Here is a 20,718-nt window from a genome sequence, read left to right as displayed (position 1 = left end):
ACAGGAGCCCCTGACCTCTTGGCCTCGCTCACCAGTAGTTTAGCCCCCTCAACTTAGAGTTGGAGATGAGCAGTGCTGGTGGCCTGCTTCTCCTGGTGAAAAACAGTAACCCTTTGTGTAAGAAAAACACTCCTGGGGCACCTGGCTGGCTCGTTCAGTAGAGTTTGTGACCCTTGATCTCAGAGTTGTGAGTTTGAACCCCATGTTGGGTGTGGAGATTACTCAAAAATAAAATCTTAAGAAAAAGAAAAACACTCCTATGTTTCTCTTTTATTCTCATACTACTATAACACTCACAATACTTCTGACACCAGATGTGTGTGTTCTGCACCCATCATGCAATTCTGCAACACCAGCTGGGTGTCCTACAATTCAATTCAGTTCTGACACAACCCGGAGTGAGTGTCAGATGCCACAGTCTAAGGGTTCACTCCCACAAAACTGCTCCATTTCAGAGCCAACTGAAAGTTCCAGATTGTCATCTGTACTTATTATTGTCTGGCTATAAATTGGGGTTCCTATGACCCCCTCCTAGGGGCTGATAATTTGCTAGAGTGGCTCACAGAACTCAGGGGAATACTTACTTATGTTTGCCAGTTTATTATAGAGGGTATAATAAAAGATATGAATGAATAGTCAGATGAACGGATACATAGGATGAGGTCTAGAAAAGTCCGGAGAGCAGGAGCTTCTGCCCTTGTGGAGTTGGAGTGTGTCACCCTCCTAACATATAGGTGTGTTCACCAACCCAGCAGCTCTCTGAATCCCATTTTTTGGGAATTTTATGGAGGCTTCATTACATACATGGAGGCATGATCTATCATTAACTCAGTCTTCAGTCCCTCTGGAGGATGGGGGATGGGGTTGAAAATTTCAAATTTCTAATCATGGCTTGGTCTTTCTGGTGACTAGCTCCCATCCTTAAGCTACCCAGGAGCCTACCAAGAGTTGCCTCATTAGAATTAAAGACACTCCTATCACCCAGGAGGTTGCCCTATACCTAAGGGATTTAGGAGCTCAGTGTCAGGAGCTGGGGGCAAAGATCAATATGCATATGGTTTATTATTTTACACCCTTGGTTGGGGGCAGAGGGAAGAGGGATCCTGGTCTTCTTGGCTACATCTGCCCAGAGTAGCGATTTTGTCAAACTGAGCTGGGGAGAGGAGAGGAGGGAAGGAATAGGATGTGGTTCAAATCCCAGACTCTCACTGTTCTTACTGGGTTTTAGTAGATTTTCTTGAATAAATGTTTCTTCATTTATTGAATACCCTTAGGACACTTTCCAGACTTTAAATGGTGTAGTTTTTTTTTTTTTTTCCAGATTTTATTTATTTGTCAGAGAGACAGAACACAAGCAGGGGGAGAGACAGGCAGAGGGAGAAGCAGGCTCCCCGCCGAGCAAGGAGCCCGATGTGGGACTCGATCCCAAGACCCTGGGATCATGACCTGAGCTGAAGGCAGCCGCTTAACCAACTGAGCCACCCAGGCATCCCTAAATGGTGTAGTTTTTAAAAAATAATTTTTACCAGCTTTGCTTGTTTCCCTAGGGAGTGGGTCTGTGGAGCTCCTCACGCAGCCATCCTGGAAGTGGAATTCTGTGAGTGGTGTTTCTTCACAGAGACCCTCAGGGAAAGGCCCTCGGCTTGGTTCTGGCCTTGGGCACCCCCCCTCCCAACATTGGTAAGGAGGAGTTGTTTTCATATATCACATGTCTTTATTTAGCACTTATGGATGTGTGTCCCCATTTGGTTCCACAGTTTTTACCAAAAGTCCCTGTCCTTCCCACTCTCCTCAAGTACAGATAGAATCTTAGATGTGCAGCCGATGAGGGCAGCAGCTTGGTAGGCCAGGAGGGCTTACACGTGGCTCACTGCTGCTCCAAGGATTCCCCACGGAGTCTGCTAACAACCCACCTTTCAAAGCTGACTGTACGTCTCACTTTTCACTGCCTTGTCCTTTTCTTTGGGAAGAGTCCTTCCTTCCTTCCTTCCTGGGGAAGGGGTCCCAGGGCAGGTTAGAAAGGCCACAGACCGTCTTGGAGCCCAAGGGCAGCCCCTGCGGAGGGAGGGCCACAGGGGTAAGCCCCAGGTAGCCTGGCCTCATAGCAGGCAAGTGGGGCCAGCCGCTGAAGGAAGCTTTGTGCTCTGTGTGGTTGTCTGTGAACCAAGTGCCTGACGGTAAGCTTTTGAGAGCGTAGGCATCCATTTCAAAGGCATTCATCTAGATACACAGACTGCCAGCTATAGGACACAGCTCCGAGCTACACAGGCCGCCACCACCCAGGAAGTTCCCCTCTTACAAATCCCTGGGTGACCTCGATAACCGACGGCTTGACTGACCCCTTTTCCCTTCCCACCCCAGTTTCTGCTCTTATGTTTTCAATTTGCCAACAAAGAGTGGACCTCGGCAGCCCTGAGCACCCCAGGCCCCAAGGAGAGGCAAGTGGCCAAGCACGACTTCAGAGCGAGGCCTGCCTTGCCGTCCCACTGTGGGGCAGCACAGGGACCACGAGGAAGGATTTTGGCTGTGCTCATTCCCTTCCCCGACTCTTTCCAGAAATTCTGTTTCTTCTTCAATTTCCCCTTCCCAGGAAAGCCTTCTGACTTCTATTGTTTTTAAGCTTACCTCCTCCCGCTCCCCTGACTTTTGTCACGCCCTTCTCCAAACTCTGCCACTCCACCTCCCACTGCAGCTGGCTGGCTTCCTCTGTGCCCCTCACCCAAACCTGTGAGCCCCTGGGGGAGGAGGCTGGCCGTCCTGCAGCCTGGGGCCCAGCAGCCGCATGTTCACAAATGTCCGCTCAGTGCCTGATCACTAGCGCAGCGGAAGACAAGGGGCCCATGTACAGTGGGCAGTGGGGTGGACTGCTCCATCAGCAAGCTGGGGGTAGGCTTCCAGAGAGAACACGGGCGGTGCTCACTGTGCAAAGGCCACGCCCATCTGGGACACATCAGTTGTGAGCCTGTCACCAGAGAGAAGTTTGGCCAGGAATAAAGATTCAGAGGCTGATTTCCTGTTCCTGACTTGATGCTGAGTCCAGGGGCTTAGTGGGCAAACTTTACCTGCCGTGAGCCAGAGCCTGAGGCTGGGAGGCTGCGGTGGCCAGGACTTCTGTTAGGGCTGCGGAGGCAAGGAAGCACCCATGGGCCGCCTGCTCTTTGCGGCTAGAAGAGTTGATGGATCAACCACAGGGCCCCCAGCAAGATGTTCTGCTCCGGAGACCTGGGAACATCTAGGAAATCTGGGCTTATCACATTGTTTTCCGTGTATTTGAAAAACAAAATTATAATTTATTTATTTGTTTTTTTAAAGATTTTATTTATTTATTTGAGAGAGAGAGAGTGTGAAAACACAAGCAGGGGGAGCAGGCAGAGGGAGAAGCAGGCTCCCTGCTGAGCAGGGAGCCCGATGCGGGGCTGGATCCCAGGTCCCTGGGCTCATGACCTTAGCCGAAGGCAGCTGCTTAACCGACTGAGCCACCCAGGCGTCCCCAAAATTGTAATTTACAAAATGAATAGCAGAGACAGAGTGCAGCGAGCTAGGAGAAGTCTGGGAGCCTCTCGGAGCACAAGGGATCTTCCTGTGGTTTATGGCGTGGTATCCTAAGGTGAGACTGAAGGTCTGACATTCAGGAGGCAGAGGCTTGACATCAGGCCCCCAGCATCCAGGCCAGGACTTCAGGTGCTGCTCACCCTACCTGAAGAAATGAGAGAAGAACCAACCCTGAGACCCCTACTGCCCGGGCCCGCTCCCCAGTCCACATCCAATATAAAGAAATAATTCAAGCTAAGGTGGGCTGACAGAACTGAGAAGAGGGTTAATGGGGAACCGGTAAATAATCATCTAGTCCAGGCTGGTACAACAGCTCTTATTTCTCCAGGGCGCTGTTAGTGACGGGGTGTCGGGGCTGGGGAGCATCAAGGGGGAGGGCGCTACCCCAGCCCAGCCCAGCTCGGCCCTCCCAGCGCCCCCGTGGGAGGTTGTCTGCACTCCCTCCAGCCCCTGCTCTGCCTACTTCTGCTCTCAGTGCATCAGTCATTGATGGTACTTCAGAGGTGCGTGTGTCCACACTCAAGATCAGAAATGTAGCCCCATCAGGCTGTGGGTGCTGAGCCTGCCCACTGCCCCCTGCAAGGCTGAGCTGTGTTGGTGAGGAACTGGGAAGTTCCTTCTGACACCAGGTCTCAGATTGCTGGCAGCCCCACCCCTGCCAAAGAGCGCTTGGCCCCAAGGGGCGGCATCTCTTTCTGAAGCCCCCTCCCCCTGCCCTCTCCCCAGGCAAATACTGGTTGGCTTTCCACCACTATAGATTAGTTTGCATTTTCTAGAATTTTATCTAGATAAAATCATATAGTATATACTCGTTCGTCTGGCTTCTTCCCATCAGCATAATGGGAAGATTATGGAAGATTATGGACGATTATGGAAGACTTTGAGATTCGTCCATGTTACTGTATCAGTAGGTCACTCTTTATTGCTGGGTAGTGTTTCATTTTGTGGATGTGCCATACTTTGTTTATCTGTTCTCAAACTGATGGACATTTTAGGTTGTTTCTCATTTTTGGCTATTACAAGTAAAGCTCCTATGAACATTAATAAATCTTTGTGTGGGCATATATTTTCATTAACCTTGAGTAAATAACTAGGAGTAGAACAACAGAGTTGGATGAAATTTGTATGTTTAAATTTATAAAAACCTGCTAAACCTTTCTCCAAAGTAGTTGCACCATTTTACATTCCACCAGCAGTGTGGAAAGTTCCAGTCTCTCCACATCCTTGCCAACACTGGTAGGGTCCGTCATTGATTGTAGCCATCCTAGGGGGTGTGTAGTAGTATCTCTCTGTGGTTTTAATGTACTCTTCCTTAATGACCAATGATGTTGGACATCTTTTCATGTGCTTATTTGCCATTGGCGTATCTTCTTTGCTGAAGTGATTATTCATATTTTTTACCCCCCCCTTTTTTTTTAGGGAACAAAATATTGTGCAAGTAAGTGCTCACAACCTTCCCCTTCCCCTGCCTTCTGAGGAGGTGTTGGTATATTTGTGGTTCATTAAGGGCAGAGATGAGAAGAAGGGGCATGGGTCTAGAATGATCTATTTGGAACAGACCTGGGAGGGCTGGGGCAGGGGGAATAGAAGAACCCTGTTGGAGGGGAGAGGGAGGAGGGGAGGAGAAGGCTGGGAGCTAAGAGGGAGAGAGGCAGCAATGGGGGAGAGGAGGAGTGGAGCTGGGGGATCTGCTGTGAGGATCCTCCCCTCACCGTCGCCTCCAGAAAAGCCTAAGCTCTTCGTGTCTGCTCAAAGCTTTTGGAATTGGGTCAGTGTTACTTTTGGCTGTGTCACTACGCTGAGATGGTGGGGGCAGGGGCGGGGAATGGTTTTGTTTGACTGTTACATAAACATTGAGCAGTTGTAGTTTTATTCTTGGCGTTGGCCTTAGCGATAGAAGGACAGTGATGGAGAGGAGCAGGGTGGGGAAGCATTTTAAAAAATAACAAAAATTAAAACATTTTTATTTTGCAGTAATTATAGGTCCATGAGAAGTTGCAGAAAAATATTCAAGGAGGTGTCATGTACCCTTCACCCAGTTTTCCCTGAAGGTAACCTCTTCCCTAACTACAGTATGATATAAAACCAGGAAATTGGCAGTGCTTACTCAGATTTCACTAGTGTTACCTGCACTCGTGTGGTATGTGTGTGTGAGTGTGAATATGAATAGTTCTGTGCAGTTTTATCACAGGTGGAGATTCATGTAACTAGCCCTACACTCAAGACACAGAACAACTAACTATATCACCTCAAGACTCCCTCAGGCTGTCCTTTATTGACTTCCACCCCCCTCTCTCCCTCTCCTTGCCTCCTCACCCCCAGCAGCCACTAATCTGATTTCCATCTCTACCATTTTGTCATTTCAAAAATGTTACGTAAATGGAATCATACAGTATGTTGCCTTTTGAGATTGGATCAGTGTTACTTTTCTCACTCAACACAATTCACTTGAGATGCGCCCGAGCTGTTGAACGTATCAGGATGCTGTTCCATTTTATTGTTATTTCCTGGTGTGGATATACCACAGTTTGTTTAACCACTTAGCCACTGAAGGACATTTTTTTTTTCCAGTTTTTAGCAATTGGGAATAATGCTGCTATGAACATTTGTGATCAGATTTTGGTGTGAACATAAGCTTTCATTTCTCTGTGACAGATGTCCATGAATGTGATTGCTGGGTTGTATGGTGAATGTATATTTAATTTTATAGGAAACTACCAAATTATTTCCCAGAATGGCTGTACCATTTTACATTCTCACCAGCAATGTATGCATGATCTAGTTTCTCTGTATCCTTGCCAGCATTTGGTGTTGTCACTATTTTTTATTTTCATCATTCTGATAGGTATGTAGTGATATCTGATTGTGGTTTTAATTGCATTTGGATAATGGTTAATGATGTTTAACATCCCTTCATGAGCTTATTTGCCAACGTATATCTTCTTTGGTGAAATGTATGTTCATGTCTTTTGCTCATTCACTGATTTTTTTTTAAAAAATATTGGTTGGTTGTCTTCGCATTGACTTATAAGAGTTCTTTATATACTCCAGATTCAAGTCCTTTGTCAGATATATATTTTGCAAACATTTTCTCCAAGTTTATAGCTTCCCTTTCCATTTTCATAGCAGTGTCTTGTGTCTTTTGAAGAACAAAAGTTTTAATTTTGATGAACTCTACTGGTTTTTGTTTTGTTATGAATGATACTGTTTGTGTTTTATTTAAGCAGTCTTTGCCAAACCACAGGTCACTAAGATTTTCTCTTTTGTTTTCTTCCAAAAGTTTGTGCTAATTACACGTAATTATCTTCAGTGTTCGATTGTTGAAATGAGCTACAGGACCCATAGTTTATACTCATATTTTATTACAGGTATTGCAGTCCCAGCAGGAGGAGGATATGCACTGCAGGTGTCTGAAGATCTCAGGTGGAGGCTTCTTTGAACTTCTACCACTCAGTTACCCAGGATACACTTTGATTTCTGGTCTCAAACCACTTGTGTACTGTGTATGTGAAGCCCCTCAGTATTGGAAGCCCAAGTCTGCTCAGGGTGGGGTCTTATATTTATATTGAACGGGTCACAAATGCACATTACAGCTATGTGACCAGCCTTAACTTTTAACATCCCCCAGGCCTCATTAAGACTAGGTACAAATAACAAATTCAGTGCTTACTGCACAGTATTGGCAGGCTGGTGGTCCTGCTCTGAAACAACTCACTACCCATGGTTTATTTTTTAATTTTATTTTTTAAAAAATATTTTATTTGTTTATTCATGAGAGACAGAGAGAGGCAGAGGCAGAGGGAGAAGCAGGCTCCCCACGGAGCAGGGAGCCTGATGCGGGACTTGATCCCAGGACCCCGGGATCATGACCTGAGCTGAAGGCAGACAGACGCTTAACCGACTGAGCCACCCAGGCACCCTCAGCAGGTTCTTTACACAGTTTCAGGATTTCTCAACATGATCTCTTCAGAAGCATAGAATTCTTACATGGCAACTGAGAACCCCAAAGCTGAGTGTTCCAAGAGACATAAAATCCTGAGCCCAAAGCTGGCCCAGTACTATTTCCTCTGTATTCTATTGGTCAGAGTGGCTAAAGAGCCTGCCCAAATTTAAGGGCAGAGGACAAAGACCTCACCTTTCTATGGGAGAAGTTCCAGAGAATTCATGGCCATCCTTCATCTGCCACAATGGAACAGCCAGATCCTCCTCTGAGACCCAGCCAAGGACTGATGAGTTGGGAGGGAAGGAGACCACCAGGCAGAAGTTACAGGGCAGGTAGAGGTTCTGCCAAGGTGGGGCTTCCTTCAGGGTCAAGAGCTTTAGTGTCTAGCTGAGGCTATTCCATGGCAGGTCTCTGTGCTCCCCCAGCCTGTTTTCCTTCTATAAAATAAGAGTTGATGATTTCCAGACTGTCCAGAACTGTCCAGCATCCCACATATTTTACCTCGCCTGTGGCTGTGAGATTTCCTGCCTCATGAGACAACAGTCATGGAAACCAACATGTCCTGGGGTAGGAACTGCCACTCTTCTGAATATTTGCCATCCACCTTCCTAAAGTCAATCTGTGCACAGCCACAGGGATGAGATATGGTGTCATACAAAGCGGCCTCATTAAGCAGTAATCCTCAAATATAGTAGGGTACTATTTATGTAAATTATTTTAAAAAGCACAGTATATCTGTATCAGCCAGAGTTCATGTCATCACAGCTGGTATTTATAATGACCTTCTTCATTACCCATTCTGCATTCCCTTTGCCTTTAGAAAGCACCTCAGCTGGTTGTGATTGTTTACCTGGTAGGGTGACCCAAATCTTCATTCCTGAATGGTCTGGGCCATCAGCAGTCGTGCCTGACTTGGCTGTTAGAGTTTTCCATTGATTTTAATCACAGGGCATGGTAGTATAAGAGACTCCCTAAGGGATCTTCTGTATTCCAGACATATTTCCTTACCTCCATTGTGTAGGAGCAGCCCAGTTTGCCCTTGGTAATCAGGATCAATCACCTACATAACACAATGACTTCATTTGCTTGTTGGTTCAGAGGCATGAAGAGCCCGAAGTGGTCAGGTGGCAGTCTCAACTTCTAGTTCAATGGAATCATTATTGTGCCTCCAGGGGCAAGCATTCCTCCCTTTGGAACTAGGGCTTCTAGATCAGTGGAGCATAAGGTGGCGGGGGTGGGAAGAAAAATTTTTGCTAGTGGATCATGAGGGAGAATAGTGAGTGGAGCCACTTCCATTTCCACTTCTTGATTCCTGGACCTATGAATCCTGGCTATGGGGAAAATAGCACCATATATTGGATGCTGATTTCTGCATCCTGCAGGACACTGTGACAGTCCCTCAAGGTCTTTCTACCTACCTGGCACCAAAACTGAGTCTTCGAAAGGCTCTTTCACCATTATGTCAAGCCACTGCCTTAGGATGATGGGAAACATGGTAAGATCAGTGGATTCCATGAGCACAGGCCCATTTCTTCACTCCACTTGCTGTGAAGTGAGTTCTTTCACCAGAAGTGGTGCTGTGTAGAACACAAGATGGTAGATAAGGCATTCTGTAAGTCCACAGATGGTAGTTTTGGCAGAAACATTGTGGGCAGGAAAAGGGAGTCCATATCCAGAGTAAGCTTTTATTTCCATAAGACCAAAGTGCTTGCTGTCATTTCCATGATGGAAGCTGTCCAACAGAATCAACTTGGGAATAGTGCCATACTGGGGACTTAGTCTCTGCTGCTGGCAAGTGAGGCAGTGGCTGTAGCCAGGTTGGCCTTGGTGAATGATCCCTGTTGCTGAGCCCATGCATAACCTCCATCCCTGTGATCAGGGCCACTTTGTTCTGATGATAAGCGCGTCGGGTGATGAGTGGGGTGGCTGAGTAGTAACCATGGAGTGGATCATCCTAGGCACTTGATTATTACAATCCTCCTCTGCTGAGGTCACCCTTTGGTGAGCATTCACACAGGACACAAATCATGTTTCTTAGCCCAGAGAGGTCTATCCATACACCTCTTCCCCAAAATTCACCATCACCAATTTTCCAATTGTGTTCCTTCCAAATCCCTGATCATCTAACCAAACACTGGCTACACCCCATGAATTGTCAGAGACTCATGCCTCTGGCCATCTCTCCTCCCAGGAAAAATAAACAGCCAGGTTTATTGTTATTCTCCGAGATCAGTCTGTCCCCTCACCAAATAGGTGAGTTGAGTGGGGATGCGGTGGAAGTCACCACCCCTGCATCCTTCAAGTCCCTGATGGTGGCAATAATCTCTGCAAACCTTCCAAGAATTACTGTTTTCCTAGGCAGAGGCAGTTCTAGTGGCTTCCACTTGGCCTTTCCTGCCATAATAGCCCTCACTCCACAGGTCAGGGAACCAATATGAGAATTCTGCCAGTTGCTGAGCATGTCTTTTCCACTTCTGGAACCGGACAAGTAACCACAGGGTGGCATCAGGGACCCACTGTGCCCACTGAGAGATGAACTGGAGCTAAAACTCCATGGATCACCTGTGCTCCATAAGCCCCTGCTCTGAATGGTGGGTTTCCAGGAATCAGTTCAGAGTCAGTGTCCAATAATCTCTGAAAGGTATAATTTCTTCTTTTTCTCCAACACGCAGCAGTGACCCTGGCAAGTAGCTATCGGTCCCTTTGGGGAAGGCTAAGAGAAAGATTAACAAGATAAATTTTTGGCAGTTTAGTGGCGTCCTTCCTCAAGGGGACCTGGCCTCCCCTTTATTTAAGAAGTTCTGGGTCTGTGAAATGGCTTAAGCCTGGGAATTGAATGAAAGCTGTGACTCCCTATTTTTATGATTCAAGTGAGACTTCTGTTCACCTGACCTAGAATTCTTCTACTAATACAGATCAAATAAGAGTTTAGTAGACTGCTCATCTCTTTCTCTTCATGGGACACCATGATCAATTAGCCAACATCATAGGTCTCTGTAAGTCAGGCTATTCTGATTACTGCATTGACTCTGTTGTCCATAACCACCTTGCCTTTTGGTGATTGAGGGCCATCGCTCAGCCCCTGCCACCTCATGATCCAATTATCCCCATTGCATTTGGGGATCCCAATTGAGTAGCAATTCCTACTGTAATTTTTGACCTATAGTAAAGAGAAGAGTGACCAGATTGTTCTTTCAAGGATGCTGGGGGCCCCTCACAAATTTATTTCTTATAGTCATGGTGAAAATTGGCTCTTCTGGACCCTTCTGGGCGGGTGACCAGGTTTTGCCTCATAAATGCACTCTAATATTACAATCTTCCTAAGCATTTGGATACTTTCCTCTACAGTATACCAAGGAAGCTCTGGCATTTCAACTTAATTTAGTGTAGGCCACTTTTGGTTTCAGCTTTCATTCAGCCAACAAACCTGTTAGAATACTTCCTAGCCCCTGGAGCTACAATAACCTGTAATCTGTACTCTCTGCTTAATAGCCCTACCTCATTAAATTTCACCCGATCTAACTTTCTCTTCTTTCTGCCATCATCCCACATCCTTAATATCCATTCCACACATCACAGGGTGAGCAGAGAGGAGGCACCAGATCCATGCTGATGATTGAAAAACCTCTCACAAGACCCCAAATCTGATTGTTGGTAACTGAAGACAGAGTATGGCAGTTCAGATGCTCTGGGTCAAAGTGAGGAGTGCAAGAGGTTTGTTGGGAGCAACGCCTATGGAAGATAAAGCAGGAGGACGCAGTCCTGGGCAGAGGGAAACTCAGTCCATGATACAGCCTTGAGCAAGGCTTGGTCAACCCAGTGGGAGTTGAGAGCAAGGACTTGCCTTTTGAATAGTGCAGTGCTGAGTGGAGATGGCCAAGCGAGCCTCCTGCCTTGCTCAGTTATTGGGGGCTGCTCTGGAAGAGTGGACTTTGGTTTCAACACCATGAATTAACAGAGAAACAGTAAATTATCATAACTTGTAAGGTCTTTCAATAACTCTGATTTCACTAGTTGAGAGATTTTGGAAATTTGTGGCCTGCCAAGGGAACCTGAGTGGTGCCTACCCACAGTAACCATACCTTGTCCTCTAGTGCAGAGCTGTGGAAATTTTTGTAAATAACAGAGGACACCTGTTTTCATGCCGACTGACTCAGTGTGTGAATAAATCTCTGCTTCCTATCTGTGCACTTGCCTGTTTAGTCAAGAATAATTGTAGAACATGCTGACCCCTGGGAGATTCCCATCTCCCCAGGGGCACCTGAGGCTGGGGGGCCACCCTCAGCTTCAGCCTACAGGAGCCCTGGCATCAGAGGGAAACGGAATCTGAAGCATTCCTTGCCATCGTGGTACAATTTATTTTCCTTTTCCTTCCCGTGGTTCTTAGCCTTGCCCTTCATCTCCTAGAGAGAGGCAATGGGACAAGAATAAATTTGTAAGCCAGGCTGAAAACTGGGTGAACATAAAGAGCTAGAGTCTTGGAGCTCACAGGGATGCTCAGGATGGCAGTCACATGTGGAAAAATTTGAGCCCTGGAGACTGCATCTAACTTCTTACTTTGCTCTGCACAGGCCGTGGGATGTGGAAGTTCCTTTAACTTCTCTGTGCTTCCCAACTAATGTGATAATCACAGAACCTATCTTACCAGGCTGAGAATGCAATGAGTTACTCTATGTAGAGAGCTCAGATCAGTCAGTGACAGGCTTAGTGAGGGCTTAGTAAGTGTATCCTGTCATTATATCTACTAGCTGTTGAAATGCTGAAATAAAATAATTTCTCCATGCCTTGGTAAGCCCTGTCTACCGTACAGCACTGTCCTGATGGCCAAATGAAAGTTACTTGATGTCCCCCCATCACAACCCAGTGTCCCCATAGAACTCCCCAGGGGAAAATGGCTCCCAAAACTATATGCTCAGAATTCCTCCTGACAACCGATCCAGGTTTCAGGTGTTCAGGCAGGGGGCCACTAGCACCTCTGTAAAGGTGTCAAAAAGAGCACAGGGCTCTGCCCAGCTCTGAGCCCCTGAGGACACCTCATGGGCAGCCTTGCCATCCTGCCTGAGCCCCTTTGGGCTTCATTCCAGGCATCCTGGGGTGCATCACAGACTACGGTTCCACTGTGGGGCCATGGTCTTCACGTTCTTCATTGTTGTCTGTTGTCCTAGGTTGTCTTTTGGGATCCGTTTCTTGGGTTTTACAGAGGAAGTTCCTTTGGGGAGTATGGGGGCTCAGGAGCGGCCAGGGGGAGGCTATTTTTTATGCAACGTGGGCATTAGCGGCATTCCCTGGGGACAGTGTTTTGAAGTCTCTGTCCCTACTCTCTAGCCTCTTCACCCCAGTGGTATGGGACATATGCCTCTTTTTTTTTTTTTAGTTTTATTTTTAAGTAATTTCTACACCCAATGTGGGGGCTCGAACTCACAACCCCAAGATCAAGAGTCACGTCCTCTGCCAACTGAGCCAGCTAGGTGCCCCTGCCTCCTTCTATCTTTGCCAGTGCCCCCCATGGGGCTTTTCTTTTCTTTTCTTTTTTTTTTTTTTTAAATATTTTATTTATTTATTTGAGAGAGAGAATGAGAGAGAGCACATGAGAGGGGTTAGGGTCAGAGGGAGAAGCAGACTCCCCGCCGAGCAGGGAGCCCGATGCAGGACTCGATTCAGGGACTCCAGGATCATGACCCGAGCCGAAGGCAGTCGCTCAACCAACCGAGCCACGCAGGCGCCCCCATGGGGCTTTTCTTGAGTGTTTGACCAGCTCCCCTAGCCGCAGCTTCCCCGCCAGCTCCCAGGTGGCTCCTAGGCTCCGCCCCTCTGCAGGCCCCGCCCACACCACACCTGCTGGCTAATCCTGGGCTCCGCTCTCCACGCATCACAACAGCGCCCTTGGGACCGCCTCCTGCAGTCCGGCCAGAGCCGAGTGTTGCCATGGGGACCACAAACAGCCTGGGCCAGTAGGAGAGAGGAGGACTTTCCCCAGAGGAAGCGGCCTCACCTGGGGAGACACTCACACGTACCCAAGGAGCAGGTGAGCGGCTGAGGGGCTGCGACAGCACGAAAATAAGTCTTTCAGAGCCCCCCATAGCCCTCCTTGTTGGTTACTGAAGATTTGGGCTCTCCTTCCTGTCTCCTCACCCGTGTCACCTTTCCAGATTCCTTCTGCTTCTCGTACCCAGGCCTCGCAGGTCCTTGACTCCTTGTCCCCGACACCAAAGTTGTTTCTTCCCCAATAGTCATTCCTTTCTTCTTCGTCAAAGTAATAACATACTTTGGGCGTCTTGAGCAAAGCGCTCGGAGCTGAGTCCCCTGAGGCTCTTTCCCGTTGTCAGACATTGGATTGGAGGGGAGAGTCTGGCCCAATTCTGACCTGTAGGACTGGAGACCTGGGACTGGGTGTGTGTGGTCTGGGAGTGTTGTCTCTGGGAAGTGACGTGTGGAGTTGTGGTGCCCTCCGTGACCACCAGGAAGGAAGAGCCTCTTGGGGAGGTGGACTTTCAGTGGCTGAGAAGTTGAACGAACTGACTCCCCACAGGTGATACCCATTTCTAACCCCCAGTCACACCTCCAAGCTTTCCACTTTATCTCACCTTCCCTCTTCCTTGAAGCTCTTTTCCCACTTTGCTTGAGCTGACATTCCTTGGTCTTTTCTCAGTGGGCCCCCTGAACCTCACCTTCTCCACCAAGGATGGTGGCAGCACCACAGGATTAGCCCTTGGATCTTTCCTCTTTTCTTCATCCTGCTAAATGAAGTTATTGAGGCTGTGGGTTCAAATCCTGTGGGCTGACTCTCCAAACCTCTGTCTCCAGTCCATTTTTCTGGACACAGGGCCCAAATAGCCAACTACCTTATATACATCTACATGTGGCTGTCTGATAACTATCTCAAATTGAGCATGTTCAAAATAAAATTACTGATTATGCTTCAAAAAACATGAACATCCATTAGCATTCCCTATTTCCAGGGAAGGAGCCAGCTTCACCTGGAGGCCCAGGGCTGTTTTCTCTCCCATCTCTTATCTGGTCCATGTCTAAATCTCATTGCTCCCCACTGCTCTAAACTACTGTAAGAGCCTAAGAAGGGATCCCCCTGTTGTTTCCCTGGATTCCAATCAACTCTCCCAACTTTTTCTAAAAAAGATTTTATTTATTTATTTGACAGCGAGAGAGGGAACACAAGCAGGAGGAGTGGGAGAGGGAGAAGCAGGCTTCCCGCTGAGCAGGGAGCCTGATGTGGGTCTCAATCCCAGGACCCTGGGATCATGATGTGAGCCAAAGGCAGATGCTTGATGACTGAGCCACCCAGGCGCCCCATCTCTCCCTACATTTTATTTTTTATATTTTATTTATTTATTTATTTATTTATTTTTATAAAATAGTCATATATTTTATATATTCTTTTATTTTTTTAAATTTTATTATGTTATGTTAGTCACCATACAATACATCATTGGTTTTTGATGTGGTGATCCACAATCTATTGTTTTCGTATAACACCCAGTGCTCCATGCAGTACTTGCCCTCCTTAATACCCATCACCAGGCTAACCAATCCCCCCTCCCCCCTCCCCTCTAAATATGGACTCTGAGATATTTATTTATTTTTTAAATGTTTTATTTATTTATTCATGAGAGTCAGAGAGAGAGAGAGAGAGAGAGAGAGAGAGGCAGAGGCAGAGGCAGAGGGAGAAGCAGGCTCCCTGCTAGGAACTCAATCCCAGGACCCTGGGATCATGACCTGAGCCGAAGGCAGATGCTTAACCATCTGAGCCACCCAGGCGCCCTCTCCCTACATTTTAAATGAGAGCACATCACTGTGACCTGGATGGCTGGCACCCTCCTACCTCCCCTGCTTTCTTGTTTGGCTCACACTTGCCCCTATGCAGTCTCCTAATGTAACAAGCTCATTGTTGCCTCCAGTACTTTTGCCTTCTTTGACCATCGTATCTAAACCTGCCCACTGGTCTAAGGCACTCCCAAGAAGGCACTACTCCAAAGAAAGAAATACTGCTAATAAGCATGTGGAATTGTTTTCAGTTTAACAGTTGTGGTTGAATTACTGGCTCTGGACATTGAGCTAGGCAGGTGGCTTGCTTTGGCCAATGAAACTCTTTTTTTTTTTTTAATTTTTTTAAAAGATTTTATTTATTTATTTGAGAGAGAGAGAACGAGAGAGAGAGAGAGCACATGAGAGGGGGGAGGGTCAGAGGGAGAAGCAGACTCCCTGCTGAGCAGGGAGCCCGATGCGGGACTCGATCCTAGGACTCCAGGATCATGACCTGAGCTGAAGGCAGTCATTTAACCAACTGAGCCACCCAGGCGCCCCTGGCCAATGAAACTCTTGTGGCTGTAATGTGAGCAGAGGCTTTTTCTTGTGTGTTTCTGCCATTGTGAGCAGAAGAATGTGCCCAGGTTGTCCGTTGGTCCCAGGAGAATTAAAGACCCAGCGAACAGACCTGAGCCCATCCTGAGGCCAGACAAAGCAAAGCCTATTGGCTGATGCCCAGCCACCCCACAGATGCATGAATATGAAACAAAGTCTTATATGCCACAGAGACTTTGTGGCTGGCTGTTACAGAGGATGATTCTAGCAATAGTCAACTGATACACTTTCATGGGAACTTTTATAATTCACAAAGACATGTAATTTTTCATCTAGGAAACTGGCAGTGATTTATAGAGATACAGAGATAGAGACTATGAAATATGCATTTGGCAAAGGTTCAGGAAACAGTAAGAGTGTAAATTGGTAGCAACCTGTTTGAAAGTCTTTTTTTTTTTTTTTTAAGTGGACTCCATGCTGGGCATGGGGCTTGAACTCCTGACCCTGAGATCAAGATCTGAGCTGACATCAAGAGTCAAGTCAGATGCTTAACTAACTGAGTCACCTTGGTGCCCTCCTTGTTTGGAAGTCTTATTTGGCTGTGTCAAAGAAAAACTTTTTTTAAAAGATTTTATTTATCTATTTGACAGAGAGAGACACAGCCAGAGAGGGAACACGAGCAGGGGGAGTGGGAGAGGGAGAAGCAGTCCTCCTGCAGAGCAGGGAGCCCGATGCGGGGCTCGATCCCAGGACCCTGGGATCATGACCTGAGCCAAAGGCAGATGCTTAACGACTGAGCCACCCAGACTCCCTCTGTGTCAAAATTCTTATACTAACTCAATAATTCTATTACTAAAAATTTGTTCTAAGAAACAATTAAGGGCATGCACAAGATAATTATTGACAAGGGCATTCACTAAAATGTTATTTTTTTTTTAAGATTTTATTTATTTATTTGACAAAGAGAGACACAGCGAGAGAGGGAACACAAGCAGGGGGAGTGGGAGAGGGAGAAGCAGGCTTCCTGCAGAGCAGGGAGCCCAATGTGGGGCTCCATCCCAGGTCCCTGGGATCATGACCTGAGCCGAAGGCAGACGCTTAACGACTGAGCCACCCAGGCGCCCCTAAAATGTTATTTCAAAGGGTGGTGAAATGTAAATGTTAGCAGGGGACATTGTTGCTTTATAATTTCCAAATGATACACACTAGAGTACTTCTGACAGAAGCATCTATTACGTTGAATGCTTGGCAATGTGCCAGGCAAGTAGGTCTCTGAGGGAAGACTGGGTCCCATGTGTCCATGGCCCACCTTCTGTCCCATTGTCCAGAGTTCACCCTCAGGTCTGGCAACATGGAGAGAAGCTCAGTCATGGCTTTTGCTCACCTACCCTGTTCCTGGGGGAGCAGAAATTCTGCCCTGAAGAAGTGGAGGCAAAAGCGGAAACAGGAGGGGTTCTCCAGCAGGGAGAGGGTGCAGACAGGTACTGGGGCTCTGGCAGGAGCCTAGAGCTACGGTGGGAAGGGAACAACATTGTTCTAGGGAAGCTACAGAAACATACTGTACTGATTTCCCAGGCCTGCTCCCATGTGATCAATGAGTGCCCTTGATGAAGCATTTACCCATGATCTTAGTTGATCTCCAGTCTGGGGCTGAAACAGACAGCAGTCATCAAAGCTCAAAGGGACAATCTTCCTCCAGGTCTCCAAATGAAAACGAGATATAACATCATGATGCTGTGCTGTTCTAAGTTCTTTGTACACATTAATTCATTTAAGATTCATAAGCCAAAGTGGGGAGGCCCTCACCATTATTCTATGGAAAGGGAGAACAGAAATGCAGACAGGACACGGCTAGCTTGTGGCAGAGCTGGGACATGAACTCAGGAGTGTGTCGTTCAGGTTTCATACGCTCAGCCACTATGGCTTGGATCCCAGCTGGCTGTCAGCCTGGCTCTCAAATACCTTCTCTGCCTCACTGCTTTGCTCTGGAGAAAGGAGCAGACTGAGGGCTGGGAACAGGTGGATTGTCCTGGCTGGCCACATCAGGGACTGCTGCAACATGTACGATTACTTCTTAATACCAAGATTCCTTTGGAGCAGGGCTGAAGCAGAGGATGATCCTGAAGAAGTGTGAGCTACAGATTTCTCCCCAGGCATGAGCCCAGTCACCTGTCGTCTCATTCTGGGGGCCAGGGGCGGGAGGAAGCAGGAAGCATGCTGGGTTATCACTGAGTCTTCATTTTCTTCTCCCCCAGAGCCCAGGCCTGCCTCTCTCTATTCACGGAGTTTGTAAGTCAGTGTGAAGGCCCATTGACTGAGGATGTGTGACTTTGTTCCCCCTGGATGCTGAGGGCAATGCAGTACCCATGCACAATGCAAGGACATACCAGTCTCCATGGATTCTTGAAACGCAGGTCAGTGCCCCAGCCCCAGTCCTATGGTGATTTGCTTATTTCGCTTCCAAAGAGTCCTAGGAGTCCTTACCCAGTTCCCTAGGACAGTCTTGCAGGTAATGTTAGCTGATGCTAAGAATCCTGTACCCATGAGTCTTTTTTTTGTAGCGTCCTTTGCTTAGTATCCAACCAGTCCCTTCCACTCTGGCTTTGAGACAGTCCTTTGTTGGACATGCAATTTCTGGCTTTTAGCTTATAATGGATCTTCTGGCAAGCATGGTAGGAAGGCAGAAACCATCTGCTAAAGATAAGAATGAGTGTTTAAATTATAACAGTAGCCAGCAATGTCAGAATGAAGAGAAGTAACCTTTTGTGGGGTTTGATACAGAACATCACAAGGATGTTCCCAGGGGGCATGAACACATTGACATAGCCAGGCTTTTCAAGTCATCCTGTAAAGCGTCCAAACTCTAAAATGTTTTTATTAATATAATATTTTATTAATGCTTTGTACATGTGCCTATACAAAATTAACCTCTGAATGACTGAACTTCACTTTTAGATTTTATAGCTTTTCCTGCCCTGTGGGCTGGATAAATAAGTAAGCAGGTCAACTCCTTAATGTTGCACTAATAAAAAATATAGAGCTAATGAAACATAAAGGATAGCACCGTGCCTGTTATTTTGAGGGTCTCTTGCATCTGATTGCCATGTCAGGGTGGTAAGGTTGAGGGAGCAACCCTCGGGGGCTGGTGGCTGTCCAGGAAATACCAAAATGGGTTGGGTGTAAAACCATGCTGACAGTCTTGGTTTTTTTGAGTTTAGTGTCTGATTATAAGGAAAACAACATCTAAAAGGCTTGTCTGAAGAGACTGGCCTCTTGGTTGGGGCTGAACCCTAAGTACTTGAGAGGAAGACCCAGGCACAAGGCCATGGATAGAGAATGTTCTAGGGCATATGAAGCTAGCCCTTTCAGGATATAACACAAATGTAGTAAAACTACAAAGAAAACCAATTGAGGAAATCATTACAACTGAAGATAAAAATGGACTTGAGGATGGGTCAAGGGGTTATGTCCATATCCAAGGCCAATGGTTTGCACCCTTGAGATGTAGACTCAGGCACACAGAGGATGTCTGAGATAATAGTGTGTTCTACTTCATAGACTGAGTCTTTACTTATGAACACATTGGCCCATATTTATTAGTGCTCTTTATATCTTACCTTTATAACCTCCCATGTACAAAATATCACATGTATTCTTTTAAGATGAGAAACATGATTACACACAAAAACTTGAATTGCAATAAAATCTGTGCAAGCCTAGGATACAACTATTGAGTCTCCCTGGCATAAATGTCCTATGCAAATATGGTTCAGGAAAAACTCATCGTCAAGATGAGTTAAGGAAAAAGAACCAGCAAAGGATCACTTTGAAGATACTGCCCAAAAAGAGAAATAAAGGGAACACAAATGGACGAGGGGGAAGACTGTTGCTGCGAGGTACATGGAAAGCTTGACCAAACGTCTTGTATCACATGACACAAGCTGATAGAGGAGTCACCTCTGCAAACAAGGGACACATGTTGTGATACAAGAGCTGAGGGGAAGGTGGCAGGACCTCAGAGGAAGTGAAACGTGATCTGGCAGAGCTCAGGGATGGAAAAGCCCAACTGGGAAGTGATGTCCTCTGGGAGCAGGCAGTGGGGAAAGGAGAAGGGAGTTGCTGTTTTCCATGATGCAGCCTTAGATATCTGGCTCTACAAACTATGTGATCTATAACTATGATTTGAAACATTTACAGAGAGCCTCTTTCTTCACTCCCACCCAGTGTTGGAGTCCTCCGAGTGGCCTTGTGCCTTCTGCACCCAGCTTGACTTCTCTGAGGTCTCTTGGGTGATTCCCTGGGTGAGGCGGAGTCCCCTTCTCAGGCACATTCAGAATCGGGAGAACCAATTTTGGACATTGCTGATAGGTTGCAAAGGACTTAGGATCCTAATTCTAGGAGGTGGGCCAAAAGAGCCCTCTTGACTCAGATGTTATTTTTCTGGAAAGATTTTATGAATATATCTTCTGGGAGCTGGCTTTTGGATTCCAGCCTTGTGGGTTTTTCAAAAGGTAATTCTGCTGCTTTACCCTTCTAGAGTCGCAGGAATGCTAAGGAGTCTGCTCGCATGTCTGTAGCAGCTGGGAGGCCCAGTATAGGACTGCTCTGCGGTGGAGGAGGCTTTCATTAGGGCAAGCTGTTCTCTCCCCTTGCCCCATGACTCCCTACTAGCTGGTCCTAGAGCTCTGCTTTCTGGGGCTCCAGGAACCTTCTAGGCTCCCTCTCCTGGGCCTTTCCCTTGTTTCCTAATCTAAGCTTCTTAAACCCCAAATTCCTGGTCCCTCCCAGGTGGTACAGCCTTGGTCCCTAGCTTCATAGTCCCTGACCTCAAGGCCCTCTTTCTCCTGTCAAAAGTACCCTGGCCATCCTTTCCCCAGGACCCTGGCCCTCCAATCGAGTCTCCCATT

The 20,718-nt window shown here is 47.0% G+C and overlaps 1 protein-coding gene across 3 annotated transcripts in view; it reads left to right on the top strand.

Moving 5' to 3' along the window:
• The first annotated feature begins 5,546 nt into the window (after positions 1–5,546).
• The window catches only part of RASGEF1A (RasGEF domain family member 1A), a 145,909-nt gene continuing 130,737 nt past the window's right edge, over positions 5,547–20,718 (top strand). For 2 of the 3 annotated variants that reach the window (XM_036087039.2, XM_036087037.2), the window contains exons 1-2: positions 6,921–7,055; positions 18,067–18,225. In XM_036087039.2, the coding sequence (XP_035942932.1) occupies positions 18,178–18,225 (48 nt within the window). In that variant the 5' untranslated portion in view covers positions 6,921–7,055; positions 18,067–18,177. Of the gene's footprint in view, positions 5,604–6,920; positions 7,056–18,066; positions 18,226–20,718 lie in introns of those variants that run through there. The other variant, XM_078077411.1, reaches the window with a different exon arrangement.

The sequence above is a fragment of the Halichoerus grypus genome, chromosome 7 (assembly GCF_964656455.1).
Source record: "Halichoerus grypus chromosome 7, mHalGry1.hap1.1, whole genome shotgun sequence".
NCBI lineage: Eukaryota > Metazoa > Chordata > Mammalia > Carnivora > Phocidae > Halichoerus > Halichoerus grypus.
Note: the sequence above shows the minus strand (reverse complement) of the source record. Positions and strands in the feature narration are given on the sequence as shown.